General features: G+C 41.2%; 1 protein-coding gene across 8 annotated transcripts in view; it reads left to right on the forward strand.

The window, feature by feature from the left end:
• Positions 1 to 13158, forward strand: part of cntln (centlein, centrosomal protein) — a 369478-nt gene that overhangs the window by 251766 nt on the left and 104554 nt on the right. For all 8 annotated transcript variants that reach the window (XM_055632370.1, XM_055632366.1, XM_055632367.1 and 5 more), the window contains 2 exons: positions 6051 to 6245; positions 11313 to 11410. In XM_055632370.1, the coding sequence (XP_055488345.1) occupies positions 6051 to 6245; positions 11313 to 11410 (293 nt within the window). The remainder of the gene's footprint in view (positions 1 to 6050; positions 6246 to 11312; positions 11411 to 13158) is intronic.

The raw sequence follows: 13158 nt of genomic DNA on the forward strand, positions 1-13158 counted from the left end.
AAGGGAAGAGATAAAGACTTTGCCTTCCATCACAGTGAGGAGATGTTGGAGACTCACTGTGATGGATGTTTATGTAAAACTGTGTTAAGTGTGGGTCTTGGATTGTGTTGTAATGTTAAACTAGAAATGATATTTCGTTCAAACCTAGGTTTGAATGACAATAAATTGCATTCTATTCTATTCTATTCTATTTTCTGAGTACTATGTTTACATATCTGATGTGCCGCTGCAAGTAAGAATTTAATTGTTCCATTTCGGGACAAATGACAATAAAACACTCTTGACTCTTGATTATATTCCAACTAATCAAGTATCCTTGGTTCTTTCTTCCTCATTCCTTTTCCCTCCGTCTTCAGCATGTTTAACCACATTTATTTTTCTGATATAATGTCATGAACTTAAAATGTTAACCACAGATGGTGCAATATTGACTGAGCATTTCCAAAATTGGCTGTTTCATTTTTTAGCATTGCAGTCATTTTGCAGTTATAACCTCATATTTCATAGTTTACATGGAAAATTTGAGAAAATGGCAAAATTATTGCAAGTGAAGCATATATTCCAAGAAAAATGCTTGAAGAGATTATAAGGAAATAATATGTCAGAACATGCTGCTAGCAAGAAGGCACATGTGCTTGTCACTGAGCTCCATGATACATACACTGTTTATTTTTTTGAATCTGCTGAAACTATCGCAAGGCCAAATTACAAGGCCATGTGTGAGGGCATGGCATTGTGCTGATGGACCAGAATCTTTAAATATAAATTAAACTTTAGTTAGTTTATGTGAAGCTTTGTTGATTGAACTACTTCTGATGAATTTTATTTGCATGTAGTTCCTTTTTTTTGACAAAGAGTATCATGAACTCTTTCTCATTTCTGAAGACAGATCCCATACCTGAGCTACTGGCTATGCCCTTTTCAGCAGATGGTATTTGACCTACTGAGATTTTATTAGCATTTTCTATTTTTATGTCAGATATCTAGCATTTACAGCTTTTTAAATTTTCATGAAATGATATATGCATTGCCAATGAACAGTAAATTGACAATTATGTTAAGTCAAAAATATATTAGAATATCATCTTTGGAAAATTTATTTCCAGTTTGTTGTGTATGCCAATTATTTATTATGTAGCATTAGCTTTGCTAAATTTATTCTAATTTGTTGGTCGATGTGGTAGTGAGGAGTTTGCTGTGACAAATGGGTAGGTTGTGGAGCACGATGTGGGAGACTGGGAGGGGAGTGAAGAGTTGGTAGGAAGGGGCAGACCTTGAATCTACTGTGATTGGTAAGGTGCCATGAGCAAGAATTCCCAAAGGGTTTGCAAAAGATCATTGTGAATAGATGTAATGGGTAGCATTGAGTATCAAGGATTTGGAGATCACTGATAGATATTCGGATACAATTGAGTTTGGGTGCAGTGGTGACTTCTTGGGTCAGCCAGAGAAGAAATTGGACCAAGGAAAAAGAAAGTCTGATTGACATTTGAGCATAGGTTTTTGAGTGGAGTTATCAGTAAGAAGCTTTAAAGAAAATCTGACAGAAGGTTCATCCATTAGCAGGGCAAAAACCCATGCAGGTCACAGGGTGAACGTACCAACTACGTACATACAAACACCCGCAGTCAGGACCAAACTCGGGTCTCTGGTGCTGTAAAGCAGCAACTTTACCGCTGCACCACAGTGCGCCACTTGTTGTGAATTTGGCACTCAGACCTTGATTTTCCTGTTCACTTCTCTAAAATTGGTGTCAGTTAAATGACCATGGTATAGGTAATGTTACTGTATCTTTTGGGTCAGGAATGCGTTGGACTGGAAGAAATTGCTGAGGTAACAAGAAAGGCGATTTAACAGTTTATACAGAGATAATAATATTTTCTGAAATTACATCAATGATACTGCAATAATTAATCTTCTTATGTGAATGTCATTACTCATTGAATGTACACTGACAATATCCAAACTCGCAATCGTTTGCAAAAATAGAATCAAACTGCCATACATAAATTAAAACCCTATCCATCATGAATAATAAATACCATAAAGTTTTTTTAGGGCTCTAATATGTAGTGGTTAACGGTTTAAGATTTAATTTTATTATTTGCAGTTGTTTGGAATTTTGTCTTGCAATCAGTCTCATTACTCTTCATGCAGCATTGTCTCATTTAAAATATTTCATATTTGGCCAGTTCCATTTGTGTACTAAAACTACAATTTCAATGTGTCACATTTATTATTGATGATGGGTGTTGGATGAGACTGTAGACCCTCTTGGAGTTGGGATCATTGACGTGTGTAACTTCACACATTGAAACTAAACATGCCAACAACTTTGAATTAGCTGCATCATTTGGTTTACTCAGAATTAGATCTGAAAGTAAACACAAGATGCTTGCCACGTTCTTGTTATCTTACTATAAATATTACATTTTTAAAAGTAAACATAGCTATGCCCTCTAAAATTCAGCATGCTTTTTTATAAATACAGCATGGATTGAAGGAAAGAAAAAAACTATGTTTTCTCTGAGAGTTAAGGGCCTGTCCCACATGTGTCGTTGGCACGCAAATTACGCGACCTTGTGGTCGCGTTGAGCCGCGATGGTCCTGCGAAGGTCGGGCGCGATTACATGCGTACTCAGCCGCCTGGAGCGAGTGACGTCATTTGAAAAGACTCTTCTTCAGTCTGAAAAGCAGGGTCTTGACCCGAAACGTCACCCATTGCTTCTCTCCAGAGATGCTGCCGGTCCCGCTGAGTTACTCCTGCATTTTGTTTCTATCTTCAATTTACTTGGCCCCGCTCTGGGAGTAGGTGGGGGTGGATCCGGACCGCAATGGCCGTGAGCCCCAGGCCGAGTTTGGCGATCGTTTCCCTGCTACTGCTGCTGTTGCAGGTGAGACGTTGCGTCGCGCCAGGGTCTTGGGCCCGTCCCACTTTGGCCGTCAGTTCCGCGACAGGCCGTTGGCGCGCGAAGATTTCATTCACTACAAAAATTTTGGAGCTCCGCGCGATGTCGCGCACAACCACATACCCCTCCGCGCTTCTAAGTGGGACCGGCCCCTCGCGGCCATACAATGCCCGTACGCCGCAACGCGACCACAAGGTGGCGTAATTTGCATGGCAAGGACAGTTAAGGGGGACAGGCCCTTTGCTCAATATTTAATTAAATGAATAGCTGAGCCTTACTGACCAGAAAAAGCCTGGCTGGTTTACATCATTTGATATTAGCTAGCAAAGGGCAAAGATGATATAAATGGTAGATTAGGTAGGGTCAAATTCTTCCAATTTGCTGTTGCTTTTTGATATAAATATTTGTTCGGCACGGACTTGTAGGGCCGAGATGGCCTGTTTCCGTGCTGTAATTGTTATATGTTATATGGTTAAATCTATCTCCAAAGGAAGTTCTAGTGAGTGGCAAAAGAGAGAGGACACGGAGAGATGGCAACATTTCTGCTGCAATGACTTGCAACAACTTGCTTTCTGCACTTGTTCTCTTGCCCACATGTGGACTTCAGCAAGGTATTTGAGAAGGTTTCGCATAGTGGGCTGCTCTGGAAGGTTAGATCACCTAATTCAGATCTAACCTTCCAGGGATTCAGAGAGAGCTGGCTGAGTGGATAGAGAATTGGCATGGATGGAAGCAGAGGGTGAAGATGGAAGGCTTGTTTTTGGACTGGAGGCCTGTGCCTAGTGGTGTGTCATCGGGGATTGGTGCTGGGCTCATTGCTGTTTTTAGTTAAAACTAGACTAAGTGGGACCCGTTGGGTCCCATGTTCACACGGGTGGGCTGGTCCCCCGACACAATATTCCACCTCTCCACCAATTCCAATATTGGTGGCCAGTGCGGGGGCCTTCTGGAGCGCTGGTATGGGTTCTTGGGGTGGCAGCTCAGTCCCTCAAGCCTGAAGTGCTGGCAGCTCACTCACGGCTGGTGGGCTGGTAGTTCCTTGAAATTCTATTTCAAGCAGGGTGCAAGACCACCAAATTCAAATCCTTTTCCTACCATTTCAAGCAGGGTGCAAGGCCACCAAATTCAAGCAGTTTCTTACCATTTCGAGCAGGGTGCAAGGCCACCAAATTCAAGTGCAGTTTCCTACCACTTCAAGCAGGGTGCAAGGCCACCGAATTCAAGTGCAGTTTCCTACCACTTTAAGCAGGGTGCAAGGACACCGAATTCAAGTGCAGTTTCCAACCACTTCAAGCAGGGTGCAAGGCCACCTAATTCAAGTGCAGTTTCATACCACTTCAAACAGGGTGCAAGGCCGCCAAATTCAAGTGCAGTTTCATTCCATTTCAAGCAGGGTGCAAGGCCACCAAATTCAAATGCAGCTTCATACCATTTCATGCAGGGTGAAACCACCATAAAACTACACAAAACACCAAACTCACAGTTCAGTAGACATTCAGTGTGTTCAATTGATTCACAGCTCAGACAGAGTCGTGACCTCTCCCTCTCCCATCATGCAGAGACTGAGCCACACCCACACTTCCAGGTTTTATAACCCCTCCCCCTCCCACCAGAAAAGGTGTGGCCTTCATGCCATGATTGACAGGAGAGAGATTCTCAACATTTTTTAAACACTAATAACACTTTTATTTTTCATTGATGGGAAGAATCCTCTGCACCTGCTGAGCGGAGGGGGACTGAGTAAGATGGCCAAAAATCACAGCCATAAGTGGTAGCATTTTATCTAAAATCAATATACAGTACAAACAGGAAGTTACCCAAAGCACCCAAACCACCATTTGCAGTAGTACCCTTTAACTTCGCCAAAGCATCCAAACCACCATTTGCAGTAGTGCCCTTTAACTTCAAGCCAAAGCACCCAATCCACCATTTGCAGTAGTGCCTTTTAACTTCAAGCCAAAGCACCCAAACCACCATTTGCAGTAGTGCCTTTTAACTTCAACCCAAAGCACCCAAACAACCATTTGCAGGCAGTGCCTTTTTACTTCAAACCAACCATATTCTCATTTTCAAACCACATTAAGGGGACTCACAGTTGAGTAGACATATGTTAAGTGTTATTCAGAGCTCAGAGAGACGTGACCCTCTGGCTTCCTCCATCTTGCAGAGACTGAGCGAGGCACACCACTTCCGGGTTTTATAGTCCCTCCCCCCTCCCACCAGCAGGGGCAGCAGAGAGAATGGCAATTAAAAAAAAACATTAATATCTCTCTGATTTTTCATCGATGGGAAAAAAAATCCCCCGGTCCCGGAAGGCAGAGGGGGGCTCCGAGCGAAGTGGCCAAAAATGACGGCCGTAGGTGGAGGCATTCTCTCGGAAATCACACCACAGCGAGCCAAAAGCGGTCAATATCAGACTTTTAATAATATAGATAGATAGATGAGGATATAGATGGCATGATTAATAATTTTGCAGATAACACTAAAATGGAGTACTATATCCTCAATTTGCAAAGATGCTAACAAAAATTACAAGCTTCTGTTTGTTCTACTCGACATGAGCAGGGTGAAGAAGAAATGACTGGGGTCGGAAACGTTTGTTATTATGAATTGCTTTCATGAGGCAGTGTAAAGTGTAGATGGTTTTAAGGATGGGGAAGTCTGGTCTGTCTGATGGATGGGCTACATCTAAAACTGCAATTTCTTGCGGTCTTGGGCAGAGCTGTTCCCAAACCAAGTTGTGATGCAACCCGATAGTATACTTTCTATGGTGCCTCTGTGGAAGTTTGTAAGGATCATTGGACACAAACCAAGTTTCCTGAGGAAGTAGAGGTGTTGGTGTGCTTATTTGATTGTGGCTTCAATATTGTTGGTCCAGGCCAGATTGTTGGCAATATTTATGTCCAGGAACTTAAAACTCTCAACTGTTTTCACTGCAACAGCCTTGATGCTGATTGGAGCATGTACACACATTCCCAATTTGATTGTCCTTCTGTTGGACAATCAGTGGAAACAAGACATTTCACTTGGAAAGTGCTGCAGCTGTAAACTATGTTCTCCTCTAAGCACATCACTGAGCTGCGTATATATTTTGTAACGGAGACTGGTTTTTAATGACCAAATATGTTTCACCAACAACAGAAGCTGACATTGGACCTTGCGGAGTTGCAACAACAGAAAGATGCACTGGACAAGAGATTGGCAGAGCTGCAAGCCCTTGGTTCGAGGTCAGCAGATGAGTGGTCATCCTTGGCATCCAGCCAAACACTCCACACTCCAACAACATTGCAGAAGCCTATGGAAGCTGAACTGAAACAGCTGCAGAGTAAATTGAAGGTTGGTGTTCATTCTGACCTTTTTGCATATAATTGTTTTATTGTGTTATTATCAACAGGTTATCTGGTTTTGTAATCCAAACCAAAAAGCCGAGGTCATCCAAGACAAATCAATTTTATCTCCACAAATCTTTAGAAACATCTGTCATTTCCTTTCATGCAGAGTCCATGCTGCAAAGGGTATTTTCATATCCGTCTCTTGAATCAGAAGAACTACTTTTCCTGTTTAAACCTTCCATCATATTAAATATCCTGCTATCTATATTACTAAATCTCTGATCTTGACCGCTTTTGGATGACTGTGCTGCGATTTCCGAGAGAACGCCGCCACCTACGGCCGTCATTTTTGGCCACCTCACTCGCAGCCCCCCTCCGCCGTATGAGTACGGAGGATTTTTTCCGTCGATGAAAAATGAGAGATATTAATGTTTTTACAAAATTCCCCATTCTCTCTGCTGCCCCCACTGGTGGCAGTGGGAGGGACTATAAAACCAGGAAATGTCGTGCCTCACTCAGTCTCTGCCAGACCAGGAAGCGAGAGGGTCACGGCTCTCTGAGCTGCGAATAACACTGAACGCACGTCTACTCCACGGTGAGTCCCCTCGATGCTGCTGTAAAGTGGCTGCAGCCTTTTTTTAAATGTTTGTGTTCATAAAATGAATTTTGGTTGTCGGGTGTCTGCAGCCCAATTGTTTGCCTCGCCTTTTTTTTTAACAAGTTTGTTTTCACAAAATGAATTTTGGTTGTCTGGTGTCTGCAGCCCAATTGTTTGCCTTACTTTGGCTTTTTAAATCGTTGCAACAGTTGGATGCCTGCCCAATCATCCATATGGCCCACAATGTCTATACTAGCCCTCTGGAAACCAGTACCTTCAGCCCGCAACACCCATACTAGTGCAACAGACAGCCCCCCCACTGGCGAGCAATATTGGAATTGGTGGAGAGGGGGAATATTGCGTTGGTGACCAGCCCTCCTGTGTGATGCTGGGACGGGTCCCACTTAGTCTAGTTAATCTCTTAAACTTCTCATTGTCACTATTAATGGTCTCAGAGACTCTCAGGTGCCTCTCATCTCTAAATTCATTCTGGTGATTGTGCACTACATGCTCTCAGTGACTTGAATATTGTTCTTTCTGGAGGACCAAATGCTCTAACTGTGGTCCAAACAACAGTTGTAATATCTTTACTCTTAAACGTTGAGTCAGTTTCTTCCTTATTGAACTCAAAATATTGCTTTGTTTTATACCTTTGCCTACCTGCACATGGAGTTTCAATGATTTGGTGCCTCAGTTATCACTTCATGCACTCCCCTGTCAGCATATTTTTATTGAATACTTCCATTTGATAATTTTCTCCCAAACTTTATTTCTGTACTCTTGCCATATTAAATTATATTTTCCAGATACTTGCATGCCTATCTTCCTGAGGAGCTTTGCAGACTGCTTCCTCCTGTAATTTAGATCTGGAGTCAATACCTTGGTCCCTCTTCTACCGGCCCACCCCTCACATCCATTATGCAGATTTTGAGATGTGTTGAGAAATATTAGGACACTCAGCGCATCAAGCTCGGGCTGATTTTCAACATCATCTATCTCAACATAATTTTCCTGTCTTCTCCCCGTGTTCCATGATTCCTTTAATACCCAAAAATGTATAGATCAGTTTTGCATACCATTGGGGTGACATGGCGGTAGAGTTGCTACCTTACAGCGCTTGCAGCACTGGAGACCTGGGTTCGATCCTGACTGCAGGTGCTGTCTGTACAGAGTTTGTGCGTTCTCCCCGTGACCGTGTGGGTTTTCTCTGAGATCTTCGGTTTCCTCCCACACGCCAAAGACGTACAGGTATGCAGGTAAATTGGCTTGGTAAATGTAAAAATTGTTCCTAGTGTGTGTAGGATAGTGTTAATATGCGGGAGTCGGTGCGGACTCGGTGGGCCAAAGGGCCTGTTTCCGCGCTGTACCTACAAACTAAACTAAACAGACAACACTCTCTTTTGGAGGCAAGCAATTCTAAAGATTCACCAGCCTCTGGATGAAAATCACAGTTGATCTACGTCATGTTTTGAAACCTCCACTGGAATCTTAGCCAAAATCCTCCCTGCTTCTGCTCTTTTGAGGATTCTCGGTGTTTTATTTGAGAACACCTTTCATTCATCAAAAATGTCAATGCTCCCCCCACCCCAATCTGCTGAACTTTCCTCAATATTGTACACCATGTTCAAATTATGATCCTGCATAATTTTAGTAAGACATCCCTACTCTTGCACTCAAATCCCTTTGTAATAAAAGTCAACATATTGCATTCCAAGTCATTGCTGCACCGGCATTTGGGCTTTCAATATCAATATTTTCTCATCTCAACAATTTTAATAGTACTTATGATTTCAGTTTTTTTTACCTCGGTGGATAACCCCACATGTTTCCACAATGTACTCTTTCTAATCAGTCATATTCGTGCCCACTCGATTAGCTTGTCCATATCCCCTTGAATTCTTTGCAAACACATTGCATTCCCACTTAGTCTTGAGTCATCATCCAATTCAGAAATAATATATTACGCCCCCTCAGCCAAATTGTGATAAAGATTGTTGTTAGCTGGTCCTCAGCATTGGGCCCTGCAATAGTCACGTTTCTGTCAACCCGACAAATCCCTTTTTACTCTTTTTTTCCATCTTTCACCAACTTTCAATCCTTACTAGTACATTAACCCATTCGCGTGTTCTCTGAACACGTATAGCAGACTCCTGCCTGTGACCTTTTCACAAGATTGCTGAAAATCTATATAAATTGGTCTCCTCCCACTACAACTCCTCTCTCCCCCCCCCCCACCACCAATGTACTTAACATCCTCATATGAACAGCAGTAGATTAGTCAAATATACTTTCCCTTGTTGACTTGTGGTCAAACATAAACTCATGTTCAAAAATAATATTATTTTTAAAGTGCCTTGAGATATTACATTCTTATTAATTTTCTCTATTTATTATACTATTGATGTCAGGCTTAAAGTTACTTGTTGTATCTCCTTCCTTCCCTAAGTGGTTGGGTTGCATTTGCTATCCTGAAATCTTAAAGGAACCATTCAGGGATCTATGGAATATTGGAAGATGGTAACTTAAGCATCCATTATCTCTGTACCCACCTCCTTCAAAACTCTAGGGTGGATATCATCAGGTTCTTGGGGAATTATCAATTTTCAAACTCAACTGCTCTAACTATAATTCATCACTAATACCAATTTTCTTACTCAATTATAATGGCTCTTCTGTATTTCTAGGAGGGTTTTCATGCCTTCTCTGTCAAGACAGGCACAAAGTTTGTGTTTAATTTCTTTCCTTCATTATAAATTCTGCTATCTCTGTCTCTGTAGGCAACCTTTTCACATCCTTGCTATTCATTTATTTTACAAATCCACAGAAGTTTCTACATTCAGTTCTGACGTGCCTTGATGGTTTGTACAGATATTTGATTTCCCCTTGTTTAATTATTTTTTGATCATCTTTTGCTGGATTTTAAAATGTTCCTGATCAGCAAACCTGCTGCTTTTTCTGGTAAGTCAATCAGTCTTTTCCGTAGATTTAATTTCTTTTTTTTGATCCATGTTTGGATTCATTTCCATTGCATCTTTGCACCATCAAGGAATATATATTTATTATTGCAAATCATGTAACATTTCTTTAAATGCTATACATTGCTTGTTAATTCCTATACCTTGTAATGCAGATTCCCAATGGACCAGTCTGACATTCCCTCATTCCATCATAATTTCCTTTGCTTAATTTGAGAACCAGATTTCTGATTGAACTACATCACCTACACATGCAATGCAACATTTTTAAAATATTATAAATTTGTTATAAATATGATTTTAAAAAACATTTTTACATTATAAATTCTATAATATGGTTACAGTAGAACCCCTTTACAAAACAAAATTAATTAGTCCTCACCCCTTGCACAACACCAGATCTTGGTATTTTTATTGAAGACAGGAAGAAAACCAGCATTTTATGTTTTATTAACTGTACATATTCATCCAATGGGCTAAACTATAAAATGACCACAAAAAAAACCTATATTGTCTTTTTGGTTCCTCTCGCTGATTTGTATAGCTTCTATTTAGACTTTCAATTCCATGTGGGTATGGTGGAATTTCAACTCTCAAGCTGCATCTGCAAAAACAAGCGATTGGACAATTCTCCAGTTCTTTACCTCATTGTCATAAAATGCAGGTTGGCAAGATGCACTTGGGTGTTCACGAAAACTCTATTTGTCTTTTTTTCCCCATCTCCCTCCCTCCCCCTCTCTAATGCTCTCTCATTTCTGCACACTCTCACACACGTTCTCTCAAACACTTTCACTCTCACACTTTTATCTGTCTATTTATCTCTCTCTACAACTTACTAGTTCCCCATTGCTTGTTGTGTCTCCATCTCATTTACTACCTTCCATAATTTTGCCTTTCATAAAAATACCAGGTTTACTTTTAGCTTAGCAATTCCAGGAATACCAGCAAAATAGTTAGTAAATGCAGTAGCGAAACAGACAAATCAACCGTCGACATGAATGCTTATCCTCCATTTGAGTGATACCCCAATATATTTTCTATTTCCCTACCTCTTTTTCCTATTACCTTCCATAACTTGCCTAAACTATTTTAAAATGTTGATATTGTCTTTGCTTCAATCATTAGCTCTGAATGGTGCATTCTACACACTATCTATAAACAATTCTACATTCAAGTGCCATAAATCCCCAAAAATTAATAATCTATCTATATATAATTATTTTTGATCCCTGGAGCTTTGTTGCTCTTTCTTCTTTTTTTTATCATAAGGTTAGCAGCCCGTTGTTAACCGCACATGTAAAACTACCAGTGGACCTTTTATTAAATGAAAACAAAAAATGTACACGAAATACAGTCTAAAATGTAACATATTTTGTGGGTACAATACCTGCGGGCCTTTAAATATAATGCTATTTTAAAATACTACCTAAAATAATCAAACCTATTTTACAGAAGAAACTTCTTCATACACCAACTATTTTTTTAATAATTCTTGCAGAATTCAACAAATGAGATATTGAAGCATTTAACGACCATCAAAACTATCAAAGCTGACCGACAGGAAAAGGAAGATCAGATTCGACAATTGCAGGAAAGGTGAGATTGGCTCAATAATTTGTTGTGTTTGGCGCAGCCTACTGGTAGCCTTGCCTTCATGTGATGACTGAGCTTCAGTCTTTGATTTGAAATAACATTTATTTCTGCATTTCAGTTAAATTGGTTTCCAATGAAGTATGCCTTGTACAACAGTTAAAGCTGTTAGTAAATGTGTAGTTTGCTCAGCAATTTCTTTATTGATAATCTGAACATGGATTTTTTTATTTTAATAGATATAAATTGAAAAAAAACCATACATGAAAACTCCATTCTGACAATTAATGGCAACCGTGCAGAATTTACACTTTGTTTTCAGAATGCTGCATTTGCCTTGAAAAATGCGTTTATGGCCTATCCTCCTATCCCATCATAGATGAGGTCCTCACTAGGGTCTCCTCGATATCCCACAGCTCCGCTCTTGCTCCCCCTCCCCTCAGTCGTACCAGGGACTGAGTCCCCGTAGTCCTCACCTTCCACCCCATCAACCGTAGTGTACAGCTCATAATCCTCCGACATTTTCCCCACCTCCAACGGGACCCCACCACTAGCCACATCTTCCCATCTACACCCATTTTTGCTTTTTGCAGAGACCGTTCCCTGGTCAACTCGTCCCTTCCCACTCAAACCACATCTCCCCAAGTACTTTCCCCTGCAACCGCAGGAGATACAACACCCGTCCCTATACCTCCCCCCCTCGACTCCGTCCAAGGAACCCAACAGTCTTTTCAGGTGAAGCTGAGATTCACTTGCACCTCCTCCAACCTCATCTACTGTATCCGCTATTCCAGGTGTGGATTCTTTTTTTTTGTCAAGACCAAGAGCAGGCTCAGGCCATCGTTTCACTGAACACCTCCGCTCAATTTGTCTAAACCTACCTGATCTCCTGGTTGCAAACACTTTATCTCCCCCATTCCTTCTCTCCAGAGATGATGTCTGCCCCACTGAGTTACTCCAGCATTTTGTACCTATCTTCTGTTTAAACCAGCATCTGCAGTTGCTTCATATACTTTAACTCCTTCTCCCATTCCCACACTGACCTGGGCTTCCTGCATTGCACAAATTGGCGGAAAAGCACCTCATATTTCGCTTGGGCAACTGACACCCCAGCGGTATGAACATTGACTTCTCAAACTTCAAGTAACCCTTGCTTTCCCGCTCTCCATCCCTCCCCCTTCCGAGTTCTTCGACCAGTCTTACTATCTCTGACTACATTTTATCTCTGTTTGTTTTGTTGTTACCTTCTCCCAGCTGACAATGATCAATTCTAAATTTTCCTTGACCTCCATTCCATCCGTCCTGTTTTCACACCGTACATTTCCTTATCTATGTACTTCCCTCTCCTTTGACATCAGTCTGAAGAAGGGTCTCGACCCGAAGGATGCTGCCTGTGACTCCACCATGTTTTGTCTATCTTCGGTTTAAACCACCATCTGCAATTCCTTCCTACACAATCCCATGCTTCTGGAGGTGGTGCTGAGATGGCCTGATGAAGATTAAAATCCGGAGGAGTAAAAGTGTATTGACAATGGTATTGTTTTATTGCTGTCAAGTGTTCGGAGGTAAAACAAAAATTTTTGTTTGTGTGCAATCCAGTCAAATTAACCAGTCAAGTCAACCAGTACATTAGGTAGTGCAAAGAGGAAAATACAAAGTTCACATGCACGCATTAGCACAACAGTAGTGTTGCTGCTGAGCAGCACCTGAATCCTGGGTTCAATCCTGACGATTGGTGCTATCTGTACGGAGTT

Source organism: Leucoraja erinacea, chromosome 3 (assembly GCF_028641065.1).
Source record: "Leucoraja erinacea ecotype New England chromosome 3, Leri_hhj_1, whole genome shotgun sequence".
Classification (NCBI taxonomy): domain Eukaryota; kingdom Metazoa; phylum Chordata; class Chondrichthyes; order Rajiformes; family Rajidae; genus Leucoraja; species Leucoraja erinaceus.